Raw genomic sequence first — 20,253 nt, 5'->3', positions numbered from 1 at the left:
TTATGCTACAGAGCACACACAGGAGCCATCGACTCAGGCGACCTAGAAATGCCTAAGGTAGCATTTAGCTTCTACCTTGTTTACCACTAGGGTTGCAATGAAAGATACCTAACAAGGCTTCCACAATTTGAATCAGGAGAAAGAGACAATGCAACTCCATCAGTAGCCCTGTGCGGAGACAGAGCACGGTCCGTCCTCGGAGTGACTCACTGCTTTGATTTTTTCCCCCATTGTGTTCCTATAATTTAATAACGTTATTTGTACTGAACATGTAACAAAAGCAAATGATTCTGAGCAGCAGTAATCTAGAGAGGGTAAGATTTATAAGGCAGGAATTCAGTTGCTAAGAGACAGCTCCACAGCTTTATTTTTCCTTCAATATTTCCCTCCTCTACGGAGAAGTTCTTTTGGCTCAGAAGGAGCAGGAAGCGTGAAAAGAAGCACAGTGGTCTTTTGTTAACCCAGATGAGTTATACATGGGTCTACGGCTTTCGGGTTTGTAAAAGCCTTTCACATACATTCCTTCCTTTGACGTAAGAGACAAATCAAATTCCAAATAAAAATGAGGCGCATATAGCCCATGATGAGCTTGAGTGCTTAAGATCAAAATTATTAGTGAGTATTCAGGAAAAGTAGGGACTAACGAAGAGAAAAGGAAATGGTTAGTTGTGCGGATTTGACAGGAGGAAGGTGACATCCACAAAATAAAACCCGAGCTAGAAAGACCAAGTGGAGGAGGGATGGGGAGCTAAGGGAGGAGAGAAGGGAGGAACAACGCGGGAGCACGGACGGAGGAGACTAACGGAGGGAGAGCTGGTGGCCATTCACAGTCCCCTAATGAAGCCGGGGTGCGGGCTGCAGAACAGAAACACAGGGCTAAGACTGAACATAATGACTGCAGGGGCACTCAAAAGACACCCAGGCACCTATGAAACAAAGGAAATACTGCACGCCCACCGTCACTCTGCAGTGTCGGGCACAGCTGTGTACAGCAGGGTTCAGATTTCTGTGAGAAATGGAGTACAGAGGCAAAGCAGCCTCTTCCAGGAGAAGAGACCAACCTTTCAGGAAGATAAAGAAGGACACAAAATTCTTGCTTTTGTGTGTGCCATGATGAATTCTAAATTGATCACTGTTTTATAAGAAAAGATTTAAAGGCTCACCTATTTAATCTAGAGATGAGAACTGCTCACTCATTCTGCCCATTTCCACGGCCCTGGCTGCAGAGCTTAAAAACATCCCACAGAGCCCTGTGTTGGTGGCACACGCCTTTCATCCCAGCACTTGGGAGGTAGAGGCAATCAGATCTCTAAGAGTTCAAGACCAGCCTGGCCTACAGAGTGAGATCCAGGACAGCCAGGGCCACACAGAGAAATCCTGTCTCAAAAAACCGAAAACCAAACCAAACCAAAAAATCTCAGAGGTGAGCCTCTCTGCAGCCTGGGCTCTGAGCCCCTCAGTGCTTTCTTAAGCAGGACTCCTCAACATTTTTACCTGTGGCAATGATAGTCTTTGGGCAAAATGATGTGTTCAGAGCTGCTGTAGGCCTTGCTAGGCCCCAGAGGCTAACAGGCTGTACATCTTAGCACAGCGCTCACAGGTTTGCACATCTGAGAGGCAAGTCACAAAAGACCCGGGAATGCAAACACTAAAGATCTCTCCCTAAAGTTGACTGATGGCTAAATGTGAAACACACACACAACCAAATGCTAGGACAGGATTTTTCTCCCACACTGACTATAAAATAGTTGGGATCTTGAAGCAATAAGGTATGCTTTGGCCCTTCCAAAATAAGCTATTACAAAGCAAGTTTGAGTGACTTTTGCTTCTAGGAAAGATGGGTAGATGTAATTTACTCCTTTGGTTAAGTCCCACAAAAACCTCAGACAACCCACAGCATGGGAGCATACATCTGAAAATCATATTTCTGTTAATAGTCTAGTATCCAGAATAAACAAAAGAACTTACAATGTGAAAAAAATATCCACTTTTAAAGTGAGCAAATGATCTGAATAGACATGTCTCCATAGGAAATATACACGTGCCAATAAACACACAAGAAGGGTGTTCACCATCATGTCATCAGCACACAAGTTACAATCACGTGAGATCCTCCATGCCTGTCATGGTGGGCATAACCAAGACAAGGACATGGAGGAGACAGTGCTACCCTCACCCCCGCCCCCACCCCCACTATTGATGGCAAGGTAAAGTGCTGTGGCTTGCTTAGAAAATTTGGCATGTTTTCACACATACAAAAGTGTATCATATGGCCAGTAATTCAACTTCTCAGTATATATGCAAGAGATGTAAAAGCACATGCACACAACACTTGCTTACATTGATGCTCTTAAGACATGCCATGACCAACTGGTGAGTAGAGAAACAAAGCACGGAGCACCCAGACAAGAGAACATCATTTGGCAATGGAACAGAACGGAGTGCTGACATGTGCTGTGGCGCGGATAAGCTTTGGCTACACTACATTATATTAAAGAGGACAGACACGTAAGGGGACATCCTACACAGCTCTGCGTGCTAAAATCACTCTGTAAAGAAAAACAGAGTGGGACTAGTGAGGCCAACCGACTGCATGTATCCAGGTATCATGAGCTGCAGTCATCAGGACTGTGGTACTGGCCAAAGCCTATATAAACAGACCAAGGGAACAAAAGGGGGCCTGGAAATAAACCCACACAAGTGCTCTCCTGCCGGCTGACCAACACCCCTCAGCTAGAGAGCTAATCTTCATCTATGCTAGCCGTCCTTACATAGAAATGGTTCAACATGCACCATGGACTTCCATGTAAAAGCCAGAAGCTTGAACGAAAAACCTGCAAGTGCAGGAGCCTCTGGGACATATTTAGGCCGAGGCTCCTAAAGTGGATGATGGTCATGATTACTAAATGGACCTCAGCGAGATGAAAAGGAGTTTTCTTCAGAGATTGTCAGGAGGAGGAAAAGAAGAGCTGCAGGTGGAAAAAGGACACTTGCAAACCAGGCCTCTCACAAAGGATGGGTGTCCAGAACAGGTAAGAAACCAGGAGTTCCGCTGGGCGCAGCGGCACACGCCTGTAATCCCAGCACTCTGGGAGGCAGAGGCAGGCGGACCTCTGTGTGTTCGAGGCCAGCCTGGTCTACAAAGCAAGTCCAGGCAGGAAAAGCTACACAGAGAAACCCTGTCTCAAAGGGGAAAAAAAATTAAGAAAGAAAGAAAGAAAGAAAGAAAGAAAGAAAGAAAGAAAGGAGATTCAAAGGTAAAAACGCAAGCAATCCAGTCAGCATAGGCATGTCAGCAAAGAAGACAGAAAGCACACACAAACACATGAGCTATTAGGCAAGTTTAAAGTGTAGTGCTGTGCTACTACAGACCACACCCACATGGGTAAAGTGCAGTGCTGTGCTACTACAGACCACACCCACATGGGTAAAGTGTAGTGCTGTGCTACTACAGACCACACCCATGCGGGTAATATAAAAAGTAGTGAGGACACCAAATGCAGGTGAACCTGTGGAGAAAATGATCACGCAGCTACTACTGAAGGAAATGTAAAATGGTCAAGCCACTTTGGAAAATGGCTTAATAGTTTCTTCAGGCTGAGGCGGGAAGTGCAGGAATGCAGGCCAGCCTTGGCTAATAAACGGATGTGAGGCCAGTCTGAGCTACCGGAGAATGTCTCCAAAGGACACACACACAACAAAGGAGAAAAAAAAAAACCAAAACAGACTCAATCAAACCAAAGCACAATATGACCCAGCGACTGTGCCTCTACGCATTTATTCCAGAAAAACCAAGACCTGCTCACACAAAAAGCCGTAAATGAATGCCGACAGCACCTTTTAAAAAGCTATCCCCCAATTTGGAACAGTGTTACTGTCCTTCAACTAGCAAGTGCCAAAGTCAAGCACGGCCATAGCAGGGAATCCCAGCCAGTAACAAAGGCACTAACTGCTGTCACGTGACAGCAGACTTGAAGCTCCAGAAGCTACTGCCCAGTGGGCGTGCCCCCCCCCACCCCCACCCCAGGCTGGACACGCATGGCCCTGTGCCAGAGCAATAGCCTAGCGTGTTAAAGTTCACTTCTCAGCAGTGCACATGTAGAAAAACCAGAAAAAGGGACAGAGGAACAGAAGGAATCAATCCAAAAGGCTGTGTGCTGTACAGCTCCATAGACGCTGCACTTGAAAAATGGCAAAGTGAGAGATTGAAGAAATTAGCAGCTGTGATGCTAACGAGGGACTGGAGTGGAAAGTAGCCAGGGCTGCCTAGAGAAGCACAGCCTGGGGAACCTCTGGGCGCGGCGGTACTCTATAGCTTGGCTGCACATAGCCATGCCCTTAGCACCACAGCAACAGTGCAGGTGGAGAGAAACCGGGTAAAGACTATGTGGAATTTCCATTTCATTTCTTACAAATGCATGCGAATCCACAATTATCTCAAAATAAAAAGCTTAATTAACAAAAAGCAGTTTAAAACTCTCAGGATATAAAAGGATTCCAACATTTAATATGCACTACAAAATCAGATGTTAATTATTGCATTAAAAATTAAAATTAATTTCAGATACCATTATTAAGTCAAATTTCTATTTGACTTCCATGAGAAAAAAGTTATGAAGGTATAGATAAATCTAGATGTCTGCAATAAGCCTGGGCTCTTAAATATTTATTTAGTCACTTATTTGTTTGTTTGTTTATTGTGGTACAAGAAATAGAACCACGCAAATTACAAAATCGCCAGGTCACAATTTTTTCCTCTGAAACAATAATACTTACATCTGCCCATCACACAGGATATATACAAGAATAAATATCCACGTAGCATGAGAATGTTTTATAGAAATTGCACATCCTAATCTGGTACACTGAAAACATTTGTGTCTATACTAGTGAGGACGCCTCAGAGTGGAAGACAATGGTTTTCAAGGGGACCAGAGGAAGGGAAAGGTGATTTAAACAGACATAACATTCCCCTTCACTTTCCTCAGGTGTCTTCAGATACTGCTGGAAAATTCTGAATTGTGAGGCAAAGGCTGAAGAAAAAGGAAACAAACAACCTCAAATGCACAAGGCTGCAGATCCACTGGGACCCCGGCAGCAGCAGCAGCGGTGGCGGCAGTGCTCAGAGAGACGCAGACAGCATGGAAACTAGCAAGAAGGCTGCTTCCACCTAAGGCAGCACTAACCCAGTCTCAGCTGGGGTTTTAGTTACTCAGTCAGTCAGCTGTAATTGCAAAAGCCACAAGCCACAGCCATCCTCCCGTCTCCCAGAGTCCACAGTGTCACAGGCACTGAGCACTCTGCAAACACGGGACTGAACAAACAGGCAGATGTATAATCTATTGCTGTCAGTGTGATGGAGTACACTTAAGGCACTCCAAAATGGAGTGTGACCTCCTGGTATTTACTCAGCGTCAGCCCTGTAACTTATTGAACAGTGGCTTCCATTCCTCGGATTTCCTTTTCTTGATTCAGATGATTTCTGATGGTGTAAGCAATAATAAGTGAGGTTACGTGAATGAGAAATTTTTACTGATAATCTGAAAAACAGCTTTCAAGGACATCAGGCAAGAGGGACTCCCAGCCATGGCGGATCCCGGTGTCATGGGCACTTTCCTGTTTATCAATAGCTACTAGATTTTTTTTTTCCCTTCAATTCTGTTTCTGATTTTTACTTACCGGTATCCAGTCTTGACTTGACATGTTGATACCTTGGGTTCTGTGGTATCCGTCTGGTCAGATACTACAAAAGAAGAAAATTCACAAGGAAAGGGGTTAATGTGAGGATGGTGGTGGGAAAGAGGAACGCACGCTGAGATTTCAGATCCCACAAATGAAGGAGGCTCAGAGGACCACTTAGGCCCTTACAGACAGGACTCTCCAGTGTGACGTTGCCTTGGGTGGAGGTAGTTACCTTGTTCCTATCAAAACAAGTCCACTTTTCATCAGAATAACCTCAGAGTACTGTGTGCTAAGGAGAAAAAGGAAGCCTTTAAAAGGATGTCTTCCAGTGGGGTAGTTATGCTGTCCCCCTTTTTTTAATGTCACTCTTTGTATCATGGCTTCAGGGCCATCTCCTCTGGACACTTGTAGGTTTTGTCCACAGCGCCCTGCAGTGTGGCAGGCAGGATCCAGATGCTCCAGATGCTGGCAGACCAGGGCCCCCTCTGGCAGGCTATCTGGATCTCCACAGATGTCACTGTGTGGCAGCTGAGGCTCATGTTGGCTCGGGTGAGCCTATGGCTGGCAGAGGTATCTATGTCAGATCTGCCTGGTATTACACTGTGCTCTGGTGGTTAGCTCTGTGAACCCAAGCGAAGACCATCCCCCATGTTAAATTCCTGTGGTGAATACAAAAGCCACTAAGGAAGGGCAAGCTCAGAATAAAGTGCTGCCTTGCTTAGGCCTGTTTCTTGTCTGCAGCTAGGAAAAGCATGTGTGCTGCACAGGTAGATGTACCATCTGACCGCCATCTTCTCAGTGTTCCCATACTGTCCCCCTAAAGTCTCCAGTCTAGACAGGTAACTGCCAAAAGTGCCTTTCCTCAACTTCTCCTTGGGAAAACCTCTGTCTCCTGCGAAGCTGCCTGAGGTGGGAATAGGCGCTCTCCCCGTGGCCTGCAAACTGTGGAACCCTAGCTCGTCCTCTACAACCAGACCTTTGCCCATGAGGTTTTCTTGAAGCCAGGGACAGTGAGTTGCTCATGTTTGTGGGACCTTGTACATGGCAAGTACACTTATTATTGCCATGGTCAACAAGGGTTATTTGTCTGAGGACTGAACCACACTAATTTCCTAAGGAGAGAGCGTCCAACTTACAAGGACCGGATCACTTGCCTTTGAAAACAGTGAGGGGCAGACACATCAGAATACCTTTTTGAATGGCCTACAAAACACAAAAACAGCCTAGGACACTTCTATGATTCGTGCAATGTCTGTTGGCCAATGGTTTGGACTTCAGAGACCGAGAAGAACTGTTAAATACTGAGGGTGCTAGGAAAGACGTTTACTACCAACCCCATGGCCTGAATTCCATCCCTAGGACCACATGGTGGAAGGAGAAGCCTGGCTGCAGAGAGAGAGAGACGTCCTCTGACCAAGGCACTCACACTGTGGACTGCAGAGAAACGTCCTCTGACCAAAGCACTCACACTGTGGACTGCAGAGAGACGTCTTCTGACCAAGGCACTCACACTGTGGACTGCAGAGAGATGTCTTCTGACCAAGGCACTCACACTGTGGACTGCAGAGAGATGTCTTCTGACCAAGGCACTCACACTGTGGACTGCAGAGAGACGTCCTCTGACCAAGGCACTCACACTGTGGACTGCAGAGAGATGTCTTCTGACCAAGGCACTCACACTGTGGACTGCAGAGAGACATCCTCTGACCAAGGCACTAACACTGTGGACTGCAGAGAGATGTCCTCTGACCAAGGCACTCACACTGTGGACTGCAGAGAGACGTCCTCTGACCAAAGCACTCACACTGTGGACTGCAGAGAGATGTCTTCTGACCAAGGCACTCACACTGTGGACTGCAGAGAGATGTCCTCTGACCAAGGCACTCACACTGTGGACTGCAGAGAGATGTCTTTTGACCAAGGCACTCACACTGTGGACTGCAGAGAGACGTCCTCTGACCAAAGCACTCACACTGTGGACTGCACACGCACACATGCACACAATGTGATTTAAAAAACTAACAAAACAAAACTTGGGGTGCCTACAGGAAATTATCCATTTTTAATTTTGCCAAGTAAGCACATAAAATCCTCACACCTTTCGCTTGCTACTTATTTTTTTAAGGTCAGTATATTTATTTTTTAATTAAATTCATTTTTACCAGCAAAAACATAAACCACCTGCTATTTTTCTCAGCACTGAGGAGTGAACCCAGGACCCCTCACACTCTAGGCAACCATGCTATACCACAACACTCCTAGATCTGCCGTCTGCTATTTCAATTATCTAAAAGGTAAAAAAAAAAAAAAAAAAAAAAAAAAAAAAGCCCCTCAGAGTAAAAAGGTCAGTTCCTTCATGTTATTAAAAAGCCAATGATGCTGTCTGTGTTTTTCATTTCACACCAGGCAAGTAAACCCTTTATTATGAACACTGAGCGCTGCTCCTCTGCTAGTGCTTGCAGTCACTAAGCCGATCCAGCTTCAGAAAAATGATGGAAACTCGTTTCTCATTGTGATCAGTAATGGCTGCCTAGAAGACCAAGGGACCCGAATGTCAGTTCCAACACCTTCCCTAGACGAAGATGGAGAAGGTTCTTAGGAGACAGTACAGCATACAAACACAAAGAGAGACTTAGGCGCAGTTCCCAGAGGCTGATAACATCATGAAAAATTAAATAGTGAACTAGGTCCAGCAAAATAAAGCGCGCGCGCGCACACACACACACACACACACACACACACACACACACTCATCTTAAGCTGAGGGACTTTTCCCCCTAGCCTATATTTTTATCATTTCTATACCCTATTTCCTGTTTTTACTTTTGTTTTGTTTCCTGGCAAAGCTTCTTTTGAAAAATCCCAGGCTAGTCTCTGCTGAGCCATGGAGATTTGTCCATACCTAAGCCAAAATAGCTGAGAAGTGAGGGTGTCTCTGGGGACCAGGTGTGGTGGGGCCGAGTGATGAGGGCTGGGAGTGTGGACAGCTGCAGCTGCGGGGCCTCCCCGCCCCCGGCTTTCCCTTACATGGACTAATGAGAAATCCATATGCTGCTGGGGGGAAATGTCAGGTTTCTTTTCTGAGTTCTCAGTTTAGTTCAATTTCTTAGTCTTTTCTGGGGCCCAGAGCGACACTAAGCTTTGTGTGCTGCACTGCCAGGCAGCAGACTGCCGCAGGCTCTGAAGACGATGCACACTCTCTTCCTGAAAACTCCCGCTTCTTGACCTACTGACCAACTGGCTTTGTTTCCATGGCACACACAGGCTGGGATGGCGATGGCGCAAGTGAAAGCACTGTAACAAGAGGTAGCTTTAAGGAAGGCTCTTCACTCCTTCTATAAGGACTTAGTGAGTGCCACTCACTCTGTGGACATTTACTACTGAGTGCCAAGTAGAAGTAGGTCCCTGTGTGGGAGACAGAGGTACAAACAGGCCTGGCCATCAGCTCTTGCTCCCTGTGGGTATACAGGTGTCACTATGAAGAACAAGGAGAGGGAAAAGAGCGGGGTGGGAGCACATGAGACCAGCACCTTAACAAGGCTCAGGAACTGTTTCCTAGAAGGTACCTGCTAAGCCAAATTCTGAGAGTCACAAGGTTAGTCCAGTGACAAGAGTAGTAGGTAGGTGCTACAAGGCCCTGACAGAAGAGCCCAGGTAAAGCATGGAAACAATGCAGGTGACTTCTTACAAAATCTAGTGGCCACTGGAAGGCATGGAGTACTTGGGGCTAGGAGAGGACAGATGGCACTGGAGGGGCAGGGAAGGGGCAGGTCACAACAGGCCTTCTGTCCAAAAAAAACCTACAGGACTCGCAACTTGTACTGCCAATCCGTGGACTCTAACAGGTGTGATTGTGCCAGCTCTGTGTCCAGGGTCATTTACCAAGGTCTGGAGACATTTTAGGTTGTCATAACTGAGTAGTGGGGGGTGCTGCTGGCATTTCCTATGAAGAGACAGCGGCACTGGTTAACATCCTATAGCACGAGAGCCAGGCCAGATGCCAACAGTGTGGAACTTGAGAAACCCAAGAGAAGAGCATGGTGGGGGCGTCCCCGAAGGTTTCGGGAGAAGCGATGGAGTCTTATTTACATTTGGGGGTGATTAATTGGCACAATATGGAGAATATGGTCATAGTCAAGAAAAGAGGAACAAAAATCAGTTAAGAGACTCATGCTAAGGGGATAGGAAGCCCTAAAAAAAAAAAAAAAGAAAAGAAAAGAAAAGAAAAGAAAGTTTCGAGAAATCTGTAAAATGCAAGGCTGGGGTTGTAGCTCTTCGGTAGAGTGCTCACCTCGTGTTCACACACCCCCTCCATCTTTAAAATGTAAATGCAACATGGCTACTTATACCCCTGCCCCAAAAAGGCAGTGAAAGAGGAAGCATATAGGTTAAGAACATCGTGTGTGAAATCTGGGGACACACTAAGTACGAGATGCTTGTAGGTCGTCAAAAACGGAAGAGTCCAGCTGGCGATGTAGACATAGCAATCAGGAGAGAGCTGGGCTAAAAAGCAACTTGGGAATTTTCTGAATACAGACATGAAGTCATGGGACTGGCCAATATCACTCTAGGAAACAGTGTACACAGAGAAGAAATGTCCCAACATTGCCAACATTGCAGGTGGGGAAGAGCTGCCTTGGCTGACACTCAGAGGAGGCCAAAGAAAGAGGATTACGCAAGGCACAGAAGAGTTACAGGAGAGGGAAGCAGCCAACTTGGGACAGAGTTGTCAAGTCTGAGAACAAGAGGTCGAGCAGGAACAGGCAAACAAGAATCCAGGTCAAGTGACGGAACAGAAAACTGAATTTGGGTTTACAAACCAGGACACTGTTGACGGGCCCTGATGGGAACGGCTAGAAAGTAACAATAGGTCAGATGTGTGCAGGGAGCAGGAGGTAGGCAGGTGGTCTTTTTGGGTTCTCTCCAGAGTTGCCAAGGTGAGACAGAGTTATCTCTCTGTGTGGTGGTGCTTTTGTGTTTGGGGGGGAAGAAAGGACAGATTTAAGGATGTTTACAGATGAATGGGCAGAGGCCCAGAGCCCAGATGGAAAAGGCGACTTTTGATACATATTTAAAACAAAGATAGTCACAACAAAGTTCATCATCAGAGAGCAGGAAGCGGAGAACGCTCATGCTTATAAATTACTATAGGCTTTTTGGCAATAACCAAATATGTCAAAGACCCTTCAGCGGCTCATCGATAGATAGTGACAGTGTTTTAGTCACTTTCCTGTGCCTGTGATAAATGCCATGACCAAAAAGCAACCCCAAGAGGAAAAGGCTCACTTGTCTACATGAGCTGATCATGGCCCTCCTTGAACAGGGGCTCTACCTGTCTCAGTGTGTTACAAAACCTTGTGCAAAGCAAGGGACAGAAAGTGCCCGTGCCTGCCAAACTCAATGACCCTGGGCACAGTGGTGCGCACCTGTACCCCAGCTCCTTTGGAGGGTTAGGTGGGAGGACTGTGAGTTCTAGGCCAACGTGGGCAACCTTGTAAGATACCCCCACCCCACCCCCACCAAAAAACCCACCTCAGCACACGCACTGAGGCACATGCGCAGACACACGCATTAAACATGAAGGCGCATGTGTGCGTCAGTACCACAGGAGTAGCACAACACTCGAGGCTCCTAGAAGTCTGAAGAGCAACAGTGCTGGAACACCCGGCTGAGAAGACAGGCTTCACGGAAGAGTGGGCACGAGATAACAAAAGGGATGGAAAAGGTGCTCCAAGCGGAAATAAATTCTAATAGGAAAGCCATTTGAAGGCTATGTTTGAAAAACAAATTGCTGTTTGCTAAAGAAAAGTTGAAAATCAGCAGAACCGTAATCACTCCTTTTATTTGGTGAGCGTGTGTCGCGTGTTGTTTGACATCTGACTAAGCATTTTACCTACGTCGTCTCGTTTAACCATTAGCCACTGGGAATCTGAACTCCTGCCAGGGTTTTCACATGACCTCACTGGTAAGTTTCCATGACTCTCATGACGCTCTGTGAAAAAAGTCTGTGTATGTTCGTTTTCTCTGCTGGGATCCGAGGTTTCCATCAAGTTTCCAAAAGAGTATGTAATCCCCAAACCTCAATAACCATTAGGATGTGGACTCCTGGCCTATGACACGGCACGGGAAAGCGAGTCTCCAAATGGAGAAGATAGATGCGTGAGGACCAGCTCTTCTCAACAAGTGCTGAGGTGTAAGCCACACAACCACAGCAGTGGTCTAGAGGATCGCTACCCTGCATACCGACGGAGGGAGACTTGTGAAGATATGAATGTTGGAGAAAAAAGATAAGCGACAAGTTCACACTGAAACTAAGTAAACCAGCAGCAGCAGGGCCTGCGTCATGTGCTGTTCTCGCTTCCCCTCTCTCAGGATTCACATGCTGTTTGGCACACTTGCATGTCCACAAATCAGGGGAGTGAGTACTGGCCTTCAGGTCATCTGACTTTAAAATAGGTTTTTGTTCAAAGGCGAACTTTTTAGGATGAGTGTTTTAATGAATCCACTTGTGTTAATATCAGTCATGTTGGCCCTAGACTCCAGGCACAGCGAGACCTACTTTCTCAGTAGCTACTCCTCAGGGGCAGACTGTATTTTCCAAGATGGAGTCAAACTTTCCCATGGTATCAGACTATGGGTTTACAGTCTGCTGACTTTGGTGAGCCTGAGATGTTGGTGCAAGTGGCAGATGACTGAAAAGCAGCACAGCTTCCACCTGGTTCCCTTAGGACTCAGCCACATGGGAGAGGACACACAGCACCGATGGGCACACGTGGAAATGCAGGTTTTGAGAAAACTCTAGCTTCAGGCTGTCTGCAAAATGCCATGAGCTTTCATGAGAGGCACCGAGCAGAGCTAAGAGCCAGCAGGGATGCGGACAGAAGGGTTTCATAACAAAGCAACATATCACTGGAGCAGTGCCCTGCCCGTCCTCCTCTGCCAAGTTCCTTGAGTGCAGCCGTAGTAAACGTCACCACTGTCTGTCTGGACCTCACTCGGTCACCCCCCGCAATCACTCAGACCAGCCACCTAACATGAAAACTCTACATGCCAAACACAGTGGATACCTACTTAAACGTTCTCAGTCCTTCTATACCATACGATGGGATATTAAAAAACGTGGTGGCGCACGCCTTTAATCCCAGCACTGGGGAGGCAGAGGCAGGTAGATCGCTGTGCATTCAAGGGCAGCCTGGTCTACAAAGTGAGTACAGGACAGTCAAGGCTACACAGAGAAACCCTGTCTCAAAAATAAATAAATAAATAATTAATTAATTAAAACCAAAACCTGTTTCTACTGCATTGGCTTCGGTAATCGCTCTCTCCTCTGACACATGAGTCATTCCTGTCAGCCCCTTAATTACTCTGTTTCTCAGGGTTCCACCTTCTCAATCAATAGACTCTCTGTGAAGCAAAGTCGTACACTTCTTTCCTTTTATAGGCTTCTAGTCTCCAAATGGTGGAATTTTACCCTTAACTTCTCCTCTCAGCTTCACACGTATCTTCACTTATTCAAAAGGATCTGCGGAAGCACCCGGTCTGGCAGTGCAGTGCAGTGAGGTTCGGGAAGGTAGCCCTATCTCATGTTCTTGCAAACATGTCAGAAAACAAAGTCCTTGTAGATGATGATGAGCTGAAACAGAGAGACAGAACGGTTGCATCTGATTTCACTCTCTCCCAAAACCTCAGGAAGACTTCATTAGGAAGTTTCAAGGACATAAACACCCCCCAGTCCAGAAAGAGAGGGAAAAGTGACAGCAATCAGGCGCTAGAGTCCTCACACCTACAGAGAAGCGAGTGACTGCGAAGGTCGAATCCTAGGGAATACGCAACCAAGTGGCTGGCAGAGGACTAAGCCATGTGCCCCTAGCGATGAACAAGTGAAAATGACGTGATGGGCTTAGGACAGCTGAGCAACAAGGAGTGCCAGGGGAGCCAAGAGCAGTGTTTAAAAGGCCAAACAGTCGGCTGTGCCAAGCATCCTCCACACGGGAAGGAAAAGGAGTGCTGAATAAGGGCTCAGGAAAGGGTTCTAGCAGTGAGCGCACGTGCTCGCCCATCTTGGTAAATGTCATCATCTGTAGCTCACCATCAGCAGGCCTGTTCTCAATTAAAAAAAAAAAAATCAGTATCTCAATCACCTTGTAAAATCTGCTACTCAGAAACATAAATTGACAACTGGGGGTTAAGAGAAGTCTGAGAACAGTGTTGGTGTCTTTACAAAAAGATACGAGTGAGAGGCTGGGGAGCAGGCTCAGCCGGCACAGGGCCCGCTGTGCAAGCAGGAGGTCCTGAGTTCCAATCCCCAGCATTCACGTAACAAGCTGGGCAGGCATGTATCTGACACCCCAGTGGTGGGAAATGTGGGTAACAGGATAGGGACGAGGCCGCCAGCCGAGTTTCGTCAAAGAACTCCACATTCAGTGAGACTCTGCCTCAAAACGAAGGTGGAGTGCACCAGAGCAGGACATTAAATGCTGACGTTCGACCACGCGTGCACAGGAAGGAACACGTATGTAAGCACATACCACACCTGCATCCACAAATAAACTTTTTTGTTGTTTGCTTGTTTGTTTTTTGAGACAAGGTCTCACTATGTAACCCTGGCTGTTTTAGAACTCAATATATAGACTAGGTTGGTCTTGAACTCACAGAAATCTCCTTCTCTGTGCATCCTGAGTGCTGGGATTAAAGGTGTGGTACACTAGGCTTCACAAATCAACTTCTACAAGCCCCAAAATAACTTTTAAAAAAGAAACACTATTGAATTATTTCTCTCCTGCCATCCACTGTGAGGACACCAAAAGAAGTTAGCCATCTACAAGCAAAGCCAGTCCTCACCATAAATGGAATCAGCTGGCACCCAAGACAAATTGTTAAGTGGGGGGAAAAACAAGTCAAAACACCATATGTACAATACAACATTTATGTAAAACAAAATTACAATATAAATCTCTTTGCCATCCGACATAAATTTTTCAGTATGATGTACACAGAGAGAAAGTATTGGAAAAGAAAATTATGAAAAGATTATAGTGATAGTGATGTAGGACATTTTCCTGCATTATTTATAAAAAAGTAGAATAAAATTTTGATGGTAACAATTACAAAAAGTGATAATGATGTAGACACATCATTCATAAGAAGTGTAGAGTTAAAGTAAAGGCAAATAGAAACTCAAGGAAATACAAAAGCAGTAAGGAATTTAAATCCTAATTATTATCTGTTGTCCAAAAAACCAATATTTATGCAGTCACCAACAATGGCAACAAAAGGAAAATAAAAGGCTCAGGCGTTAGAGCAGGAAGCCCAATGGAGGGGTGCGTACCTGTACTCCTAGGCCTCGAGACGACTGAGGCTGGAGGACTGCCACGAGCTCAAGGGCTCCCGTGTGAGACTTTATTAAAAAAAAAAAAAAAAGAGCAAAAGACACAAAGATGTTTTGCTGAAAATGTTAGCTAGATAACAGATAATCACATAACCACATGAAAAGATTGCCAGTTTTTATGTCCATTAGGGAGACAGATACAGATTAAAACCATAATGAGGGTTGGGAAATTACTCAGTGGGTAAAGGCGCTCACTGCCAAGCCTGAGAGTAAAGAACCAACTCCCACAAGCTGACCTCCAACCTACACACACATACCATAACACCCAGACACAAACAGCCACACACAAATAATGTTTTTTTTTTAAATCCCACAATGAGATAACTCTCTGTACCTATTCAGAGCAGCTGCAGTAGCACTGATAATATCAGATGTTACCAACATTATGCAACATCTAAAACCCTTATACACTATTAACAGGAATGAAAAGTAGCACAGCCTCTGTGGAAAGTCATAGAGCAGTTTCTATTAAAACTAAGCATGTGCTTACCGTACACCTCAGCCGCTGCACTCCTGGGCACAACACCTATCTTACAGAAATGAAACTTAATGTCCACACAAAAGCTGAAATCCTTATTTCTAATAGTCCCAAACTGAAAGCAATCAAAATGTTTTACACTGATTGGATGAGTGAACAAACTGGTATATCTACACTACAGAATACTGGCCAGCACGGAGGAGTCAACTGTATGCATCGCCCTGGTGTGTCTCCAGGACATTAACCTGAGTAGAAAGTGAAAACCATCCAAAAAGGCCATATATTGGATGATTCTATTGCATTCTTAAAATGGCAATACAGAGATGGAGAACGTATTTGTGGTTGCCAGGGATGAGGGTAGTGAGCGAGGAAAATGGGCTGATTCGGAGGGGTACCGTGAGGGAGCTATGGTGGTGATGAAGTTCTTTTACTGTGACTGTAGCTCTATGCATATGCAAGTCTGGATTATATTAAACCTGTGTATGTGACAAGAGAGCCTAGAACTAGGAACAAATTGTGCAAGCTTGAATACCCTAGTTCTGATGGTGTTCTATACTCATGGAAAACCGAGTGAAGGACACACAGGACCTCTCTGTACTGTTTTAATACCTTTCTGCAAATCTATGTTTGTTTTTAAAATATTTTAAATATATTTATTTTTTAAAGTAACATCACAGTGAAAAACAGATCTCTTAAAAATTAAAATGATAAAGCCAGGCGGTGGTGGCACACACCTTTAATCCCAGCACTTGGGAGGCAGAGGCAGGCAGATCTCTGTGAGTTCAAGGCCAGCCTGGTCTACAGAGTGAGTCCAGGGAGGGAGAAACAGAAGGATACAAGTGAGGGGATAACAATTGAGATGTAATCTTAATAAATTAATTAAATAAAAAAATAAAAACAAAAAAAACCAACCAACCAAACAAACAAACAAAACACCAAAGTGAGTCCAGGACAGCCAAGGCTACACAGAGAAACCCTGCCTTGAAAAACAAAACAAAACAAAAGTAAAATGATGGGGCTCTGGGTGATATCTTAGTCAGTATGAGGATCTGACATGTCCCAGAAGCCATGTGAAACAGTTGGGATGACATGCCTATAATTCCACTGCTAAGGGGCCGGAGGATCCTTGGGATGTACTAGGTAAACAGCATCTGAGGTGAGTACCTGAGGTTGCTGACTTATACATACACAAGACCCATACACGTAAATCTCTCTCTCTCTCTCTCTCTCTCTCTCTCTCTCTCTCTCTCTCTCTCTCTCTCCCTCCCTTTTCTCTCTCTCTCTCTCTCTCTCTCTCTCTCTCTCTCTCTCCCTCCCTCCCTCCCTCTCTTTCTCTCTAACATACACAAAACAAAAATTACACTCAATATAAGAATTAGGAAATACATCTCTCTCTCCTCACCTCTCCTCTCTCTGTTTTGTTTTTGTTTTTGTTTTTGTTTTTGTTTTGAGACATGGTTTTTCTGTGTAGCCTTGGCTGTCCTGGAACTCACTGTAGACTAGATTGGGATTATAGGCATGTATCGCTACTGCCCAGCATAAAGTTAAATTTCTTAAGGCAGAAAGACAAAAATATAGAAACAGGAGATAAAAATGAAAAAAAAAATCAGAACCAGTTACACAGATATTGTATCAAAATAATGAATCCAAGGAAGAGGTTGGAAGAAATGAACTCAACAGTAAAACAACTCAAGAAAATTTTACAGCCTAGAAAGATACAAGTTTCTGGTGTTTACCAAAGTGAGTGAAAACAGACCACAATAAGGCATCTTTTTGTGAAATGCCATACCACTGGGAACAAAATGAAGCTTCCTGAAAGGAAAAACAAGTCACAGAGCAACAGAGCAGCTTTGGATTTTTCTACAATAACACTGGCGGCTGGGTCACAGAGCAATGTTTTCAAGATGTTGCTGTTTTCCAACCAAGAAGTCTATTGTCAACCGCACTCTCAGGGAAAAAAAAAATTAAAGTGGATATACAATAGAAACAGTTTCAGATATGCATTACATTTTGGGTTAAAAAAAAAAAAAGACTTATGTATTCTTTCTCAAGAATTCCTGGAAACTGTTCTCCATTCAAGGAAGGCAGTAAGGACGGCATTGTTCGTGCCCTTCTTCCTCTAACATACCCTTTGCCTGGTTCCTGACTTCGTTACTAGGTAGTCCCAGCTGGCAAGCAAGCTACCCATCTCCATGCCATCTCTCAAGGCGTTGCTTGACTGTGCCTCATGGAGAGCTTCACACCGCGATTTCTCCTCCATCTGTACCGACTTCCTAGCCTCAGTTTACACAGACATCACCATAATCACCTAATGTGCTCCTTGCCTGCTCAGCTCCATCCTCCACCCTGTGGCTCTAACTGTGCCTAAACGGCACCTCTGAGGAGTGCTAAGACTCCTTGCATGTGTCTCAAGTTCTGAACAGGCAGGACAATTATGTTGTCACTGTGGCTACCTCTCCCGCCCACCACAGGCATCTAAAATTGATACTATTTTAGTTGACAAAACACGATTGATCCCTGGGACATAACTGTGGAATTAGTAAGTCAAGTCAGTCAATATAGTCATCACCTCTCTTTTTGTGAGGAGAGAGCTGGAAATTTCTCTTGGTTAATCTGAACTCGCACATTGAAATTTTAGGCATCCTTGCTGTGCAGTCTCAAAATTTTAGTTATCCTAACGAACTTTCTATCCTGAGACCAGCATCGCTTTCTCCCTGACACCCCATCCCTGAGTTCTGATGAATATTATCTGATTTCTTTAATGGGCTGGACTTTAGATTCCAAATGTAAATGACACTGCAGTATTTACAAAGTACTATCAAGGCTGGGTGGTGGTGGTGGTGATGGCGATGCACACCTTTAAATCCCAACAATCAGAAGGCAGAGGCAGGCAGATCTCTGTGAGGTTGAGGCCAGCCTGGTCCACATATTGAGTTCCTATTCATCCAGAGCTACACAGTGAGACTGTGTCAAAAAGAACAAACAAACAAACAAACAAATAAAATAGCAGGCACCACTGTCGTGGCATTCCACTATACAAGTTTGCTCAAACACCAGGCATTTGCCAAGAAATGAAAGACCTACAACTGGTGTTTGGTATGAAGGTGCAGAAGGCCCCTCTCAACTTGCCTCATGCTCTGTAGACTCATACTGGGGCTTGACAGGAGTTCACACTCTCCTTAACTTGGCTCCTGCTGTTCTACCCAGCATGCTCTTCAGCAGACCAATGAACGGCCGTGATATACTGGGACCCTTCCGGCTCAAGAACCTCCTTCTCTCAATTGACTTCCTCTTACATCTCACTCCCTAGTGACCGAACTCAACTCCAGTTTACAAGCGTCCATCACTAGACTGAACTCAGCTGGTTCTATTTGTAGGTCTGGCACTTGTTTGGTAAGAGTCAAGTAATACTGGGTGACATTAAACTGCTTCAAACGCAGAAGAGCCCTTTGCAACAGCTTGGTCTGATGTACCCCGGCTCTCGGAAGTGATGGTCCCTTCATTCCTTCCATGTGTCTGGAGCATCTTTTTTTTTTTTTTTAACTTCTATTTTCAAGTGTCACTCTTAGACTGTAAACTCTTTGAAGGCAGGGGCTGTGTCTTTATGTACTTGGCTCCTCCAAGCCTCAAACACTGGTGTCGGGTCGGCGTTTGGGGGAGAGCTCGCCGGTCACCACCGGGCTCCTCCTGATGCGGAGCCCAGGCCTGCCCCGCCCCAGGCCCAGCGCTCGGCCCCCTCCTCACGCTGGCCACTTCCCGCCTTCCAGGAGGCGGAAGTGGCCGGCTTTCGTCCCTGCCCACGTGGCGCCTTTTCCGGTGCGCCCGCCCCCTCCGGCTCTCGGGTCCGGACCTGGCCCTCACCTCAGGATTCCCAATGTGCCTCCGGGCAGACATTTTTGCTCCAACCGACCACGCTCGGGGTTCTAGCCTCACGCCTTGCCACTAATCTAGCTTCCTACCCCCACAACCACGCTCAGCCGCCTCCCTGTAACCGCTCTTCCGATTGGCCTGGCTGCCCAGACCAGCCAATAGAAGCTCCGTTTACTGGCTCGGCAGGGCCAGGGAGAGCGAAAAGCTGCTCAATGGTTGCCAAGGGCAACGCGGGACGCCCGCTAGCGCAGCTTTTGGTGCGGGGGGGGGGGGCCTTGAGGCCAGAAAGGCGGGAAGAATGGCGCGGGGGTGGGGGTGGGGCGGGAGGCTGGCGCCTGCGCAGACCTGAGAAGGGGGGAGGCTGGCCTCAGGCTGAAGAGAGAAGACAGATTCAGCACAGGTCGCCTCCCCCCTCCCCCCCCCCCCCCCCCCCGCCTTTGTAAAGCCATTCTAACCAAACATCGGGGCTACTTCTTCCATGACAGAGGACATGATGTAGGCCATGGTTGTTCAGCTGGAATGAGAGTACATAGTTTATTATATTCAGGTTTATTATGCAAATTATGCAAAATATCACGAGTAAACACAGTAATTATTGTTGCTTTAAAAGCTTTTAGTCTAGCTAAAGAACGGCAGCCTTAATTGCAAAGAGCACACACCGTTCAGTGTCTCATCATTCATTTAACAAGTATTTAATAAGCACCTTGCGAAGAAAGCTGCTGTACGTTTTTTGTGGAGGACAGGAAAGATGACTAAAACCCAATCCTGTTGTCATGGAAACCATTGTGACTCCTGCCACCAACCACCACCTGTTCTCATTCCAGATCTGAGAATT

General features: G+C 45.9%; 1 protein-coding gene across 7 annotated transcripts in view; it reads right to left on the bottom strand.

Moving 5' to 3' along the window:
* Positions 1-19,602, bottom strand: part of CEP41 (centrosomal protein 41) — a 37,956-nt gene extending 18,354 nt beyond the window's left edge. For 2 of the 7 annotated variants that reach the window (XM_084786385.1, XM_084786386.1), the window contains exons 1-2: positions 17,677-17,850; positions 5,680-5,743 (exon numbers count right to left, since the gene is read on the bottom strand). In XM_084786385.1, the coding sequence (XP_084642511.1) occupies positions 5,680-5,743; positions 17,677-17,808 (196 nt within the window). In that variant the 5' untranslated portion in view covers positions 17,809-17,850. The other 5 variants (XM_084786388.1, XM_084786387.1, XM_084786390.1 and 2 more) reach the window with 5 other exon arrangements.
* Between the last annotated feature and the right edge of the window lie 651 nt (positions 19,603-20,253).

Source organism: Acomys minous, assembly GCF_964271855.1.
Source record: "Acomys minous genome assembly, chromosome: 6".
In the NCBI taxonomy this organism is placed as follows: Eukaryota; Metazoa; Chordata; class Mammalia; order Rodentia; family Muridae; genus Acomys; species Acomys minous.
This window is presented reverse-complemented; position numbering and strand designations above follow the sequence as displayed.